This window comes from Leptopilina heterotoma, unplaced genomic scaffold (genome assembly GCF_015476425.1).
Source record: "Leptopilina heterotoma isolate Lh14 unplaced genomic scaffold, ASM1547642v1 Lhet_54, whole genome shotgun sequence".
NCBI lineage: Eukaryota > Metazoa > Arthropoda > Insecta > Hymenoptera > Figitidae > Leptopilina > Leptopilina heterotoma.
Genome location: NW_025111118.1, coordinates 2,798,618 through 2,814,175, shown reverse-complemented (window position 1 = coordinate 2,814,175; position 15,558 = coordinate 2,798,618). Strand labels below are relative to the sequence as shown.

Sequence of the window (15,558 nt, the reverse complement as noted above, 5' to 3'; positions counted from 1 at the left end):
AGAGGAAAAAGAAAATTTTAATTTTGTTCTTTTGAAATTTCAATTTTTAATTTCTCAAAGAAAAAATCGAAAAAATTATCATTTTTGATGGGAGAGAGTAAAAAAAAGCAATTGTCGAAAATGGTAAAGATAAAATTACAATTCAGAAAGTATTTTTTCTTTACAGAATATTTTTTTACGATGTAATTTTTTTTTTAATAATTGTAATGATTTTTTTTATCATTGTAATTTTTTTTTTAATTATAATTTTGAGTCGTTAGTCAATTGATCCGACGACGTTAATCATTGAAATTTTTTTTATTAAAATTTTTGTTATCACTGCAATTTTTTTTAGTATTGTAATTTTTTTTCCACCATTGCAATGAATTTGAACCCCTTTGCCTTTGGAATTGTCGACATTGCCGGTTACTATTCTCATTGCATTTAAGCTTCAACAAGTGTTTGGCATAAGGCCAGATCGGCAACCTATGGGTCCGAGCCAACACGAAATAAATTAAATATTATACAAGTTGATACTAAGTTGAGGTCTGTACTTCTGGGAAATCACTTACTAACACTGTCAAAAAATTCTTATTTAGATTCGATTCGGAGACGCAAAATTTGATGGATGATCTCAGACAGGAGAAGGCGCAGAGAGAGAGGCTCGCGAGGGAAAAGGAGATTGCCATCGCCGAGAAATTTACTGTTGAACAAAATTTGAGTGTAAGTTCTATTTACAATTCTATTTTATTCACTAATAAAATTTTTATTCTATTTTCCACTTTTTTGCTGCTAGAATTTTTTATATTTATTTCTAGTGATTTTTATTCAATTTTCCTTCGATTGAATTTAATTTTTTATTTTAGCATTTAATTGATAGGAATAGCTGGCCTCGGATATTATGACTTTTTCGACTTTTTTCAAAATTTTATTATTTAGGAAAAAAATTGAATTATCGCCAAGAATTTTGTTAAAATTTTGGAAAATTCTAATTAAATTCTATTAGATTCTATTAGTTTCGATCCGATAGAATAGAAAAGATTCGATTAAATTAATTTAATTAAATTCAAATTGATTCAAATTGGACTAATTAGATGCAAATTGGACTAATAAGAAAAGAGAGTAAAGATTGACTATTTTTTTTTAAAGGACGCTCGTTTGGAGATAGAATTAAAAGAAGAGAGACTGCACACCCTGACGCAAGAATTGGAGGAATTGACCTTCGGAGGGAAAACTGAGGAAGAAGTGGCCCAATTAAAGAAAGCGAAGCACGAACTCGAGAAGAAGTGTAAGGATCAAGAGGAAGAATTGGACGATTTAGCCGGACAGGTACAATTATTGGAGCAGGCGAAATTGAGACTCGAGATGAGTATAGAGCAACAGCGTAAAGAGATGCGCAAGGAAATGCAACAAAGGGACGAGGAACTCGAAGATGTGAGGGGAAATGCTCACAAAAAAGTCAAATCACTCGAGGCACAGCTCGAAAATGAACACGAGGAACGGACAATATTGTTGCGTGAGAAGCACGATTTAGAGAGACGATTGGTTTGCTTCGAGGAACAGGATCGAACTGATCGCGCTGCCGAGGCCGAAATGACGCAGAGGTACGAAAATTATAATTGTCCCGAAAAAAATGTAAAAAATATTGATTCTATCACACTTAAATAATTTAAAACTAATTCGTTTTTTATTCATTATTAAATAACTAGCAAATTATACGCGCGGAAAGCGGTATTCCAATTTTGTATTATTTTGTAAATTAAAAAATTTTATATTTTCAAGATTAAACACTCCATTTTTGAATGATTACAGATGTAAAATTTAAAGAATTACTCATTAAGTACATAATATTAAATATTCTTGTTTATTATTATTATTCAAAAATTGTAATTAAATTTTTCGCAAGAATTTCATTATTCTCATAAAAAAAATTCTTTAGAGCAATTCAATTATTTCCACTACATTTTTAATAAAATTTCTTGAAAGAATACAATTATTTTAAAAAATATTAATTAAATTCGATTATTTTCTAGAATTTTAATATAAAATCAATTATTTTCGACAATTTTGATGAAATTATTTTCAGCAATTTTGATTAAATTATTTAAAAATTTTTTTTTAAATTTTTAATAAAACTCCTTCTAAAAATTCAATTATTTTCAAAAATTCAGATAAAATTCTTCGAAACAATTCAATTATTTTTATGAATTGTAAAATCCTCCGCAAGAATTCAATTATTTTTGTAAATAATAAAATTCTTCTGAGAATGTAAATTATTTTCAGATACAATTTTAATAAAATTTCTAAGAAAAAAATTCAATTATATTCAAGATAATTTTAATAAAATTTCTCTAAACGGTTCAATTATTTTTTAAAATTGTAATAAAATTTTTCTAAACAATTCAATTATTCCCAAAAGTTTTTAATAAAATTCTTTGTAAAATTCAATTATTTTCAAAATTTTCAATTAAAATTATTTTCAAAAAATTACATTATTTTTACGAAATTTAATGAAATTTAAAAAAAAATGTAATTATTTACAAAGAATAATTCAATAATTATCGGGGCAAAAAATGTTTTAAAATTTTTGAATTCTTTCGAAGAATTCTTTAAAAAATGAATAGAATAAAAATAATTTAATTTCTAAAACGAATTTTATTATTTATGAATTAATTGAGTTCCTAAACAAAATTATATTGACATTTTTAAAATAATTGAAATCCTGAGAAAAATTATTATTAATTATTTAATTATTTGTGAAAATAATTGAATTCATGAGAGGAATTTTATTAAAATTTTTGAAAATAATTGAATTTCCGCGAAGAATTTTAATACTTTTGAAAATAATTGAATTTTTGTGGTGAATATTGTTATATGAAAATAATTGAATATTTCAAAGAATTTTAATAAAATTTTATAAGAATCATTACATTTTTAGAAGAATTCAATTAAAAATAATTGAAATTCTGCGATGAATTTTATTTTTAAAAAATTTCTTTATTTCCAAGAAAATTCAAATAAATTCTTCAAAACAATTCAATTATTTTAAAGAATTTTAATAAAAATCTTGCCAAGAAATAAATTATTTTCAATAAAATTTTAATTACATTTCCTCGAAATAATTCAATTATTAAAAAAAAATGTTGATTTTGCCCGTATGCTTTTGAATAAATACATAAATAAAATTTTTGAAATTAATTAAATTATTTTCAAATTTTTTTATAAATACTTTACAAGAATTCAATAATTTTCGGTACGTCGAAAATTTAATTATTTCTTAAAATAATTGAATTCTTGAATAGAATTTTATTAAAACTTTTTAAAATAATTGAATCCCTGCGAAAAAATGTATTATTTCTGCAAATAATTTAATTTTTGCATAATTTTAAAAAGTAAGTGGATTTTTTAGAAGAATTATTTTATTAAAATTGTATTAAAAATAATTGAGTTCTTATGAAAAATTTACTATTTATTGATAAAATTGAATTCTTACGAAGAATTTTAAAATAATTGAATTTTCCCTGGAATTTAATTAATATTGTATTTCAAATAATTGAGCTCCTATGAAAAATTTAATTATTTTTTTTAAATAATTGAATTTTCTTGGAGAATTTTCACAAGTTTTTTTTTAAATAATTGAATTTTTCGAAGAAATCCATTAATATTGTATTAAACAGAAGTAAAATCCTGATAAGAATTTTATTATTTATATAAAAATAATTGAATTTTTTACGAAGATTTTTATTATTTATAAATTGACTAAAGAATTTTATTACAATTATTGAAAATAATTGAATTCCTCATAAAACTCAATTATTTTCAAATTTTTTTATAAATTCTATCCAAGAATTAAATAATTTTTAATACGTCGACAATTTAATTATTTCTTAAAATAATTTAATTCTTGGATAGAATTTTATTATAATTTTTTAAAATAATTGAATCTCTGCGAAAAAATTTATTATTTTTGCAAAATTTTAAAAAAGCAAACAACAACTAATTTCAAACTGCGAACAGACTACCTTAAGACAACGATTATTAATCAATTATTAATATAAGAAGATAATGAATAAAAAAATTTTTTATATCAATAAAAATAGGAAAATTGCGAATATAATTTTAACATAAACAAATAAAGGAAATCGATTTTTCTACTTCGCGCAGATTGAAGAGGGACTTGAAGAGAACGAAGGCGCTATTACGAGATGCTCAAACGATGTTGGAACGTTCGAAGGGTGATTCGACTGGTAAAGCGGCTCTACGTCAACTCAAGAATCAATTGGAGGATGCTGAGTGTGCGAGAGCCGTGGCGGTGAAGGCAAAACAGGCACTGGAACAGGACTTGAACGAGACGCAAGCGGCGCTGGAAGAAGCTACTCGACAGCGTTCCGACGCTGAGGATCGAGCGAACGCTGCCACTAGAGAACGCGCCGAATTACTGTCTCAATTAGAAGAAAACGAGGAGGAACTCGCTGAGGTGAGAGATTCTCGACGAAAACAGAAATCTTTACTAATCTTGACAGTATAATTATTAAAAATTTTTTCTTTAAATTCAAATTCTTTTCAAACATTCGAATTTTCTTTTTCGAAATATTCAAATTAAATTTGGAAGTTGGTAAAATTTACAGAACTAGATTTAGAGAATGACAAATTCAACTAGATTACTGACTAAATTCACTGAAACTATTTGGTAAAACTTTTACTAAATTTACTAAAACTTGCAAAACACTAGAATTTACGTGACTAAATTTACAGAATTAAATTTAGAGTATAGTAAACTTTACGAGACTGAATTTAGAGAATGGGAAACTTTACGAGACTAAATTTAGAAAATAGTCAATTTTACTGGAATAAATTTAAAGAGAGCTAAACTTTACTACTGGACTAAATAAATATAATTTACTGGACCAAATTCTTAACTATAAGTTTTTTTCGAGACTATATGGAAATTGGATTTTTTTTTGCCTCAGGTATTGAAGAAATATCGAGCAGCAGTGCAACAGGTTTCTGCTGAACAGACACAACTTCAAGAGACTCAGGTACAGATGGCGGCTTTGGAAGCTGAGAAATCTTCTTTGAAAGATCAGCTTACAGAACTTAGTCAGCGGTTAGAGTCTGTGGAGCAACTTGGTGATCCTACCGCTAATAGTCTTGCCACGAGAAGGCTCGAGTTCCGAACGAAGGAGCTCGAAAGCAAACTTGAACTTGAACAAACTACCAGGGCACGACTCGAGGTATCACTTCTCATTAATTATTTCCGACTTATTCTCAATATCTTCGAAAATTAATAAGAAGAAAAACAAATTATTATTTAAAATTTTCCAAAATTTTCCAAAATTCTCCAAATTATTTTTTTTTCGTCGCCTTCAATAAAAATATACGAATTATAAATACTCCTTCATTTTAAGCCATTAACGGATATTATGCAAAGGATATTATGACTTTTTACGAATATTTTCAAAAAATGCAACTTTTATCGACTTATTTTCAAAAAATTCGAATTTTTCGACTTTTCTTACAAATTTTGCTAAAAACTACCATATTTTTAGGAGAAAATGCAATTTATTTGGATTTTTGTAGTGTTAAAAGCATAACTATAGACAAATCTTTGAGAAAATATTTTTGAATGATTCGTAAAAATTTTTGAAATATATAATTAAAAAAATTTTCAATAATCAAAATTTTGTAAAATTTAACTGAAAATAATTGATGTTTTCAATTATTTTATTATAATTTTTGAAAATCAACTTTTGAGAAGTTTTAATATTGCAAAATTAGAAAATAATTGAATTCTCAAATATTTTCAATGAAAAATCTTCAAGTGTAAATTTATAAATATGAAAATTAATGAAAATTAACTTCTAAAAATTATATTAAAATATTTTTGAAAAAACTAATACTTATAGAATTTTTTAAAATTCAATTATTTTCAATAATTTCAATTACTTATTTCTAAAAATTCACAAAAAACGTACAAAAAGAAGCGTACAAAAAAAAATAACATTAAAATTTTTTAGAATTTAATTATTTAATAAATAATTAATAATAATTTAATAAATTCAATAAAATTTCTAAGAAAAAATTCAATTCTATTCAAGATAATTTTAATAAAATTTCTCTAAAAGGCTCAATTATTTTTAAAAATTCTAATAAAATTTTTCTAAACAATTCAATTGTTTCCAAAAGTTTTTAATAAAATTCTTTGTAAAATTCAATTATTTTCAAAATTTTCAATTAAAATTATTTTCAAAAAATTAAGTTCATTATGTTTACGAAATTTAATGAAATTCTTTAAAAAATGTAATTTTTTTGTAAAATTTAACTGAAAATAATTGATTTTTTCAAGCAGTTTATTACAATTTTTGAAAATCAACTTTTGAGGAGTTTTAATATTCAAAAATTTGAAAATAATTGAATTCTCAGAAATTTCAATGAAAAATCTTCAAGTGTAAATTTATAAATATGAAAATTAATGAAAATTAGCTTCTAAAAATTATATTAAAATACTTTTAAAAAATCTAATATTTATAGAATTTTTTAAAATTCAATTATTTTTAATAATTTCAATTACATATTTTTGAAAATTCAAATACGTACAAAAAATAATAACATTAAAATTTTTTAGAATTATTTTTTACACTTTAGGGAAAAAAAATTATGTTCAACATTTTTTTTATTAAAATTCAACAAAAAAATTAGTTTCTTTTGAATTATACAAAAATTCTTTAAAGAAATTCAATTATTTTCGTAACATTGCAATGTTTTAAAAAAACTGAGTTTTATAATTGTTTCATTATAATTTTTTAAAATTCTTTTTTATTAGATTTATTTTTGTTCCAAGATAATTATGTTCGAACAAAATAAATTAACATTTTTTAAAATTTAATTTTTTACCATTTTTAAAATTTTGGAGAAATTATGTTCATTTTCGAAATTAAAATTTTTCGTAAAAATTTGATTATTTCTTTTTATATTTTTCAAAAATTCAATTATTCCTAAAAGATTGTACCAAATTTCAATTATTTGGAAATTTTTTAATTGTATAAATTAAAAATCTATAAACTTTCAAAAATCATTTAAAAATCTACTTAAAAAAATTAATTTTAAGAATATTTCTTTATTATAATTTTTTTAAAATAAGAAATATAGAAAATTGAATTTTTGTATTCAAATAATTGGAAAAAAAATTAAAAATAATTGATTTGGAAATGAAGTTTAGTTAAAATTTGTAGAAAATAATTTAATTTTGGAAGGGTTATAAGGGGCCGTACACATAATACGTCACGCGAACAGGGGAGGGGGGGGTCAAGACATTTGTGACGACCTATAGAAAAAATGGCGCTAATGTATGGGACAGTGTGTGACATGGGGGGAGGGGGGGGTCTAAAATGGTCAAAAATCGCGTGACGTATTATGTGTACGGCCCCTAATTGTAATTTTAAGAAATTATATTTCAGAAGGTTTTAATTGGAAATTTTTCTAATTTTTTCTAACCATGGAAAAGCAAATACCTAATAATTATTTAAATATTTATTTAACAAAATTATTCAAGTTTTGAAAAATTGAATTTAGAAATCAGTGAAAGGGGAAAATCAGGAGAATACAAAATAAAATTTTTGTGACATGCATTTGAATTAAATAAACGACTTTTTCGACTTTTTTTTTATTTTTAATCAAAAGTGAATTTTTTTTCTTGATCCTTAAAGTCTATCCGAGGTCTGCATTTATTAATAGAGAAAATAATAATTTAGAGAAATAAAATTGAGAGAGTATTTTTTTTATTGATTATTGATTTTTTTTAAAATTGTTTTGAAGTGAATGTGAGCAATAAATACTAAAAGAAAAAAAAATGATTGTATTTTTTAGACGCAAATAGCGAGACTCAAGGAGAGTGTGGACAAATTGCAAACGGAATCTGCATTATTGAGGACAAAGGAGCAAACTGCACAGGACGCCGCGAGAAGATTGCAGAGATCGCTTCGCGAGAGTAGAGAAGAGGCAACATCGGCAATGGCTCGTGAACAGGAGGCGACACGAGCTCGACGGGACGTGGAAAAATCTTTGGAATCTGCTGAAGCAGAGGCCAAAGTTATCAGAGACGATCTGAGGCTCGCCCTTCAGAGAATAGACGATTTGCAAAGTGCAATTCAAGGCGATCTTGACTTGGATTGCAGCGAGGAAGCGACTAGTGAAAATAGTGATAGGTAACGTCTTTTCCACTGATAAAAAAAAATTATTTCTAAACAAGGGAAATTTTTTAGGAGTTGAATTTTTTGATAGTCGATAAATTTTCTAAACAAGGAAAATTAAAAGAAGATTTATTCTCATAGGCGATAAATATTTATTTGTCAAATATTTATTTTGCCAAATAAAATATTTATTTGTCAAATATTTATTTTGACAAATAAATATTTGTCGCCTATGAAAATAGTTTATTTTTCCAAATAAAGGAAATACAAAATTTTCATAGACGATAAATATTTATTTTATTTATTTATTCGAAATTGTGTATAAAAATAAGGGAAGTTAACAAAAAGATGATTTTTTCTGATTACAGTGACTGATCCGAGTTGATAACGGACTTGGAGTCCGATGTGGAAAACGAAGAATAAAATTTGAAGAGATTAAAAGAAAAAGAAGAGAACTCGATTAATGAATGAATAATCGATGATTTGAAAAAGAAAGAAAAAAGAAAGAAAATCGACGCAGGAAAGCGTAGGTTGCATATATTATATCGTAAAAGCTCGCATCGAGCAATGTTAAAAGAGTTGAAGAAAGAGTTGAGTCTTAGCTCGTTTTAGCTCTCCATAACGAATAATATTCCATTAACGAGTAAAGGACTGATTGTAGTTCAAGCCATTGTTTCGCTTGATGAATCGCGAAACCATTTGTTTTTGTTTTTTATTATCAAAATGAGATTAAAAAAAACGTGAAGTCTGTTATCCATTTGGTGCTAACACGCACGACATATCGATGAATCGTCGACGATTCCTCGTTCTTCAGTCTTCCAAGATAAAGTCATCGGGACTACGTGAACTCTATCGAACTTGAATAGCATTTTTTCGAGTTCGACTGGTAAAAAGTGTCTCTAAAAATCGAAAATACAATTTTTAAAAAAATTTCTCCTAAAGGATTTTTCCTTCTACTTAGAATTATTTTTGTTTAGAAAAAAATTATTTTGTACAATGAATTCTTTTTCTAAGCAAAATTTCCATTTTAGGATTAAAAATTCTAAGAATTGGAATTCTCATTAGAAGAATTGAAATTCTGATAGAAAATTAGAATTTCGAATTAATTTCGAATTAATTTTTCTTTCGATAATGTTGATAGATTTTTTTGCATGTAAATTTTGTCGAGAGAATTTTTTTACCAGGACTTTCGATGCTGTCACTTCGGAAGGGGTGTGTGTTTCGTTAAATTATGAATTAAAGAAGCAAAAAAAAATCTCTAGAAGTAATAAGTAATGAAGAGATAATAAAAATAATTCATACATACACTCAACGCTTTTATACGTGAAAAAATAACACTTGTCATTTTCCTGTCATCAAATTATTAAATTAAATTTCTATATATGTATATGTATAAAAAAAAAGAAAACAAAAATACGTGTTTTAATTCCGTGTATGAATTTATGTAACTTATTGCTTTGTAAAATGCAGATCTTATTTAATTAAAAAATTTTGTCAAATTTTGTACCTTTTCTGGTCCTAATCCTCGACTAATTGTCGACAAATCCGTAGATTAATTCCATTATCATCAATATTATGATTATTATGATTGTTACGATTATTATTATTATGATTATGATTTTTATAATTATTTTTACCATTGTTATCTTTTGGGATTAAAAAAATTCATTTGAAGTGTCAACTAATCAACGAAGATTAGTAATAGAACGAATTATTAATGATTAATTTACTTGCTATTGATGGATTCTCATTTTTTTTTAAAGCGATTGTCGGACGAGTTAATTGAGAGGATTATTTTGCGTAAGTAATTGAAAGTTACTTTTTATTCAATGCCAAGAAAAGTGGCTAATTAGATCAGCGAGTTAACCAGACGACGGTCCTCTCTGCTCGTGACAAAATTACGTTTTAATAGTTGACGTAATAAGTGATAATTCGTTCGACCCAATTCTTCAAGAAGATAATAAAGAATTTCTGAATGAAAGACATCCTTTTTAATCGAATAAAATTTTTCTTTTATTAATCACACGAATATTACAATTACTAATTTCCAACCATTAAGAATTGCAAATCTCGATTTTTGTCGTAGTGATATTCTTCTTGACAATTGGATTTTTATTTATTGCTTTAAAATTATTAAATTAAATATATTTAATTTGAAATATAACTAAATTTAGTAATTAATAATTATTTGTAACAATTTGAAGAAATTGGTAAATTCGAATTCTTTCGATCGATTTTGAAAAAGAAAAAAAATTAATCATTTTGATAAAAAAGATAATTTTTTCAACGTCACGTATATATAAGGAATAGAAAAAATCCCTAATATAAATTCAACAACGATTTCATGAAAGTTTCAGCAGCGATTTCGTTGAATATCGAAATAGAATTGTAATTTTATTTGAACGTTGAATTTAATGCTAGTCTACAATGATACGTTATCGCATGAATATTCCAAATTAATTTCCACGCTTCAGTTAAAAACGAAAAATGAACATTTCTTTTTTTTTCTTTTTGTTGTAAATTTTCCAAATGCATTTAATTTTTTTATATTGTTTTCAAAACTATGTAGGGAGCAAAAATGAAGTGAATTATTTTCATTGATTTGTTATTTGAAGAGAAAACTCCATTATTGTGAAACTGATTTCTTTTAATTGTTAACGAATTGTAGGGCATGATTAAACGCGTGCAAATGGAACATTGAATTGCTGATTCGATGTGTGTATGTTTGCATTTGTTTGGCAATTGAGAATCGATCACAATTCTAATTTAATCCCAGTTCACTAACAAGGGGCTTTGCTTTTCAGTTCGATTTTTTAATTATGCAGAAGTAAAAAAAAAATTTTCTACTAATTTTTTTTTATAATTTTAAATGCTTTTGAATGCTAATTTTTTTAATACTTTTTTTTTAATTACTAATAATTTCTTTAATACTAATTTTTTTCGATTACTAATTTTTTTAATACCGATTTTTTCGATTGCTATTTTTTTAATACAAATTCAATTATTATAAGTTGAAAAGAAAATTAGAAAACTTAATTTTTTTTTTCTGTCAAATTATGTATTGAGTTGAACGTTATTTTTTGAAAATCGGCAATATAAAATTTTATTACACAGATAAAAATATGGAATATGGTCTAATACGGAATATGGGATGCAATTAAAGTGAAAAGTTATTATTTCCAGAAGATAGAGCAAATTGGATTACATTTTGGTGAATAATTTTGAAATTAGTGGCTACATATTTCAAAATTAAACACTCTTGATAATGAGCTGTAAAAGTAGGAAAATAAAATTTACTTTATAACTCGATCAAGTAATCCCAGCAGAAAATTGTCGTTTATGAAAATTTTAAACTCATCGTTTACAAATTTGACATTTATTGACTGAATTTTTTATCTCCAATTATACTATGAAAATAATGTTTAAATATAGAAGCATTTTCTATATTTTCTCCTAAGTGGAAAATTTTATAAGTTTTTTAGTATTTTAATTATTTAATTCATATTTAATTTTTTTTTGAATTATTAATATTAAATATTAAATAATAATAATAATAATAATAATAATAATAATAATAATAATAATTTTGAATACAAATAGCAAGACTCGTAGTGAGTGTAAAAAAAATAATAATATACAATAAATAATAAATAAATAGAAATTTATTATTATTATTTATTTAATTTATTTATTATTTTAAATATATTAATTTTTAGTGCTATTTATAATTAAATACTAATAATATATAATTAATAATGTTAAATTAAAAAATATTTTCTTATCTACAAAAAGAATAAAATTAGCTAAAATAAAAAAAGATTTTATAGAATCTTTTTTTATTTTCACGAATTATTTTATTTTATTTACACGAATTTATGAAAAACTATAATTTTTCAAAAATTCGTGTTTCAATAAAAATGAGGAACAAATGTTGATTAAGAAAATCGAGTTTATTAGTTCTAATCTAAAATTGTTGGCACAATTTTCATGTATACACTACACAACTATGTATATATGGTCAATTAAGATTTAACGGTATGATTAAATTTTAAAACTAGTTTTTCATTGTGCAATGTATAGTCGACTGTTCACTTTACTCACAAATAAATTTATAGGTATTTAACAAGAAAAACTATAAAAAATTGAAAAAAATAACAAAAAAAAGTAAAACATAATAAAATAATAATAAAAATAATAATTTTTTTTTAATCTATTATTTATTATTTATTTAAAAGAACTTTATTTAAACAAAAATATAATAATAATAATAATAATAATAATAATAATAATAATAATAATAATAATAATGATTATTTTTCTATATATTTATTAATAATTTTTTTGAATTAATTTTATTCTAATAAAGTTTATTCAAAAATAATAAAAAATTATTATTTCTTCGTCATTTATTAATTCATTATTTGCTTATTATTTTTGAATAATTTTTAATAAAATTCAGTCAAATAAGTGATTATAAATGCTTTTATTAATTATTATTATTAAAGCTATTTTTTTATTAACAGTATTTTAATAACATAATTAAAATTTTAAATAATAATTTTAATTTGTATATTAAAATTTTTTAGGATTCATCCTCTTGTTTCATAATTCGAGTTCAAAGGATGAAATAAAAAGTTTAGTAAGTATTTTTTTTCTATATTTCTTATTCCGAGAGAATTTAATAAAAAATTTTTTTTTCTGTTTTCCTCAATCAAAAATCGATTTGAAACACTTTTTACTGGTAAACGAATTTATTTCCAATATTCTTTTCAAAGAAAACTATTCGTCATAAAGAATTCTCTTTGACGAAATACTTGACATTTATATATTCATTTCTCAAATTATATTTTATTTCCATTTTCCACACAATTTTGCAGTTTTTATTTTAAATTAATTAAAATAATTTTTTTGTTTATTTATTTATTATTTTTATTTTTTCGTTTCTATATTTCTCTTCTTAAGTTTTTAATTAATTTTTTGTATATTTATATTTATAATTTTCCATCCAATTTTGCAGCTTTGATTTTAAATTTACTTTTTTTGTTTTTATTTCTTCTTCGTTTAATTATTTATCATTTTTTCGTTTTTACAATTTTATCTATTGTATTTTTTATATTTTTATTATTCCTACTTATCTTATTCATCACAAAAAATATTTGTTTACAAAAAAAAAAATAATTTATAATTTTCTTTTCATTTCGTTTGGCAATAAATATTTGAGACATGAAAAGTTTTCTATAGGACTTTGAATTGTATATAAAAAAAGTATATATGGAATTTCTTTCTTTCTTTCTTTTTAGTTTTCTTTTTCTTTTTTTTCTTTTTTGAACAAAAATTTTCAATTTTCTACTCAAAAGTTCGTTTTGCTTCTGTGGAGCGTTGCGAATCGACAGCTTTATCGACACAAGCGACGGGCGATCCATCAGAGCAATTACAGTTTGGAACGATAACTCCATATCGTTAGTTTTCAAACTGAGAAACCAACGTTTTACGATCAACTTCCGTTAAAATTCATTTTTCATCATGAATCATTCATATTTCAATTGTCTAATATTTCTGATATTATTGACAGGTAAACATCAGGAAACTCGCAACTGTCACTTTCGGTGAAATTTTCTTTTTCCCTATTTTTTTTTTTATAAATATATAAAATATTAGAGAAAAATTCTCAATTTTATTATTTTTCTTCAATCTAAACTGAGTTGAGATAAATAAAGAAACAAAGAAATATTGACAAAGGAAATAAATGAATAAAAAAAAAATTGGACAATTTTGAAAATTTTTCTTTTCCAATTATTTGATTATGACAATAATGAAATTAAATAGAAAAATAAATTAGTTTATTATATAATAGTTAAAAAATAAATACTGAGAAAATTTATCAAACTAATAGTAATTGAAATTTAATAACTTAATAATTTTGGCTATTAAGTAGTCGTTGTCACATTGGTCGCAGTCGTTGAGGCATTGCGAAGGGTAAATTTGTCATGCGTTCGAATCCCGCCGGATGTAAAGATTTTTACTCGAGAATGCAAATAGTAACTTAGTAATTAAATAATTGATAATTAGTAACCAAACATAATTCTAATAATAATACCAATAATATTAAAATAATAATTAACAAATGAATATAAATAAATAAAAAATTAACAATAAATAAAATAAATCAAAGAAAAACTAAATTAAGAATTAAAATATAAATTATCTTGGAAAATTGAGAAAATAAATAAACTTGAAGAAAATTGAAAAAAGAAATAAAAAAGAAAATGAAAAGAAAATAAATGACTTAAGAATAGGCATTAAAAAAGTAATTAAAAAAGTAAAATTATTTAATGAGAGCATAAGACAATTGAAATAGAATAATTAACAAACATGGCACGTTCTTTACTGCTGGGGTTAGATTGTTGGGTTTCGAATTTCGCTTTTCACTCAAGTTTCCTGCTCATTCGACTACAATTATGATTGCCTACTTATTATCAAAGTTGCGGATAAGAATAATAGTAATAATAAAATTAAGGCCAATAGTTGAAATAATAAAAAAAAAATTTCTAAAACAATCAGTATTAAATGTGAAAAAAAAAATTATTATAAATAATTTTTTATTTATTGTATTCATAAATATTGAACACTAATTTTGTTTAAATCACAATTCACTTATTAATTAACAACTATTTAAATAATCATTTGGTTTTAAGCACTGTTCATCGTTGATTGTTTTAATTTCTTTTTCATTTTAATATAATTTTAATATTAATTTCGTTTCAATTTTATTAAAAATTATTTTCATTTTGTTTAATTATATTTTAATTTAATTTAAATTTTTCATTTTATTTTCATTTCATTTTCATTTTATATTAAATTTTAATTATTCCTTTTGTTTACTAGAATAATAAACAAGAGACGTAAAGTTAACGTGGCAATATTATTATTAATATTAAAAAAATAATAATTGGTATTAATTATCATTGTTAATAAATAATTCCTATGAATTAATATTGTTAAATTCTATAAATTAAATTTCCCAATTAAATTACGTTTTTTAAAATTAAGTTTATATTATTTATTTTTTAATTATTTTGTAGAAAGAAAGACCTAATTAAAAAGCTCATTACAAAATAATTAAATAACAGTTTTAACAAAAATTAAATATTTTGAATTATTATTTCATTTCAATAATTAATTATAAACTATTATTTCAATAATTAATTATTGATTCTTTTATTTTTTTAAAACTGTTTTAAATTTTTTTTTTAATAAAAATGTCTAATTAAAGGCCTCATTACAATATAATTAAAAAACGGTTTTAACGAAAAGGAAATATTTTTATTTATTATTTTTACTTAATTAAAATTAGATTAAAAAATTATTTATCGATTATTTATTACTTATT

The 15,558-nt window shown here is 23.1% G+C and overlaps 1 protein-coding gene across 4 annotated transcripts in view; it reads left to right on the top strand.

The window, feature by feature from the left end:
- The window catches only part of LOC122508493 (unconventional myosin-XVIIIa), a 252,631-nt gene extending 243,885 nt beyond the window's left edge, over positions 1–8,746 (top strand). For all 4 annotated transcript variants that reach the window (XM_043621891.1, XM_043621892.1, XM_043621894.1 and 1 more), the window contains 6 exons: positions 579–702; positions 1,129–1,583; positions 4,144–4,456; positions 4,950–5,213; positions 7,846–8,183; positions 8,537–8,746. In XM_043621891.1, the coding sequence (XP_043477826.1) occupies positions 579–702; positions 1,129–1,583; positions 4,144–4,456; positions 4,950–5,213; positions 7,846–8,183; positions 8,537–8,543 (1,501 nt within the window). In that variant the 3' untranslated portion in view covers positions 8,544–8,746. The remainder of the gene's footprint in view (positions 1–578; positions 703–1,128; positions 1,584–4,143; positions 4,457–4,949; positions 5,214–7,845; positions 8,184–8,536) is intronic.
- The last annotated feature ends 6,812 nt before the right edge of the window (positions 8,747–15,558 follow it).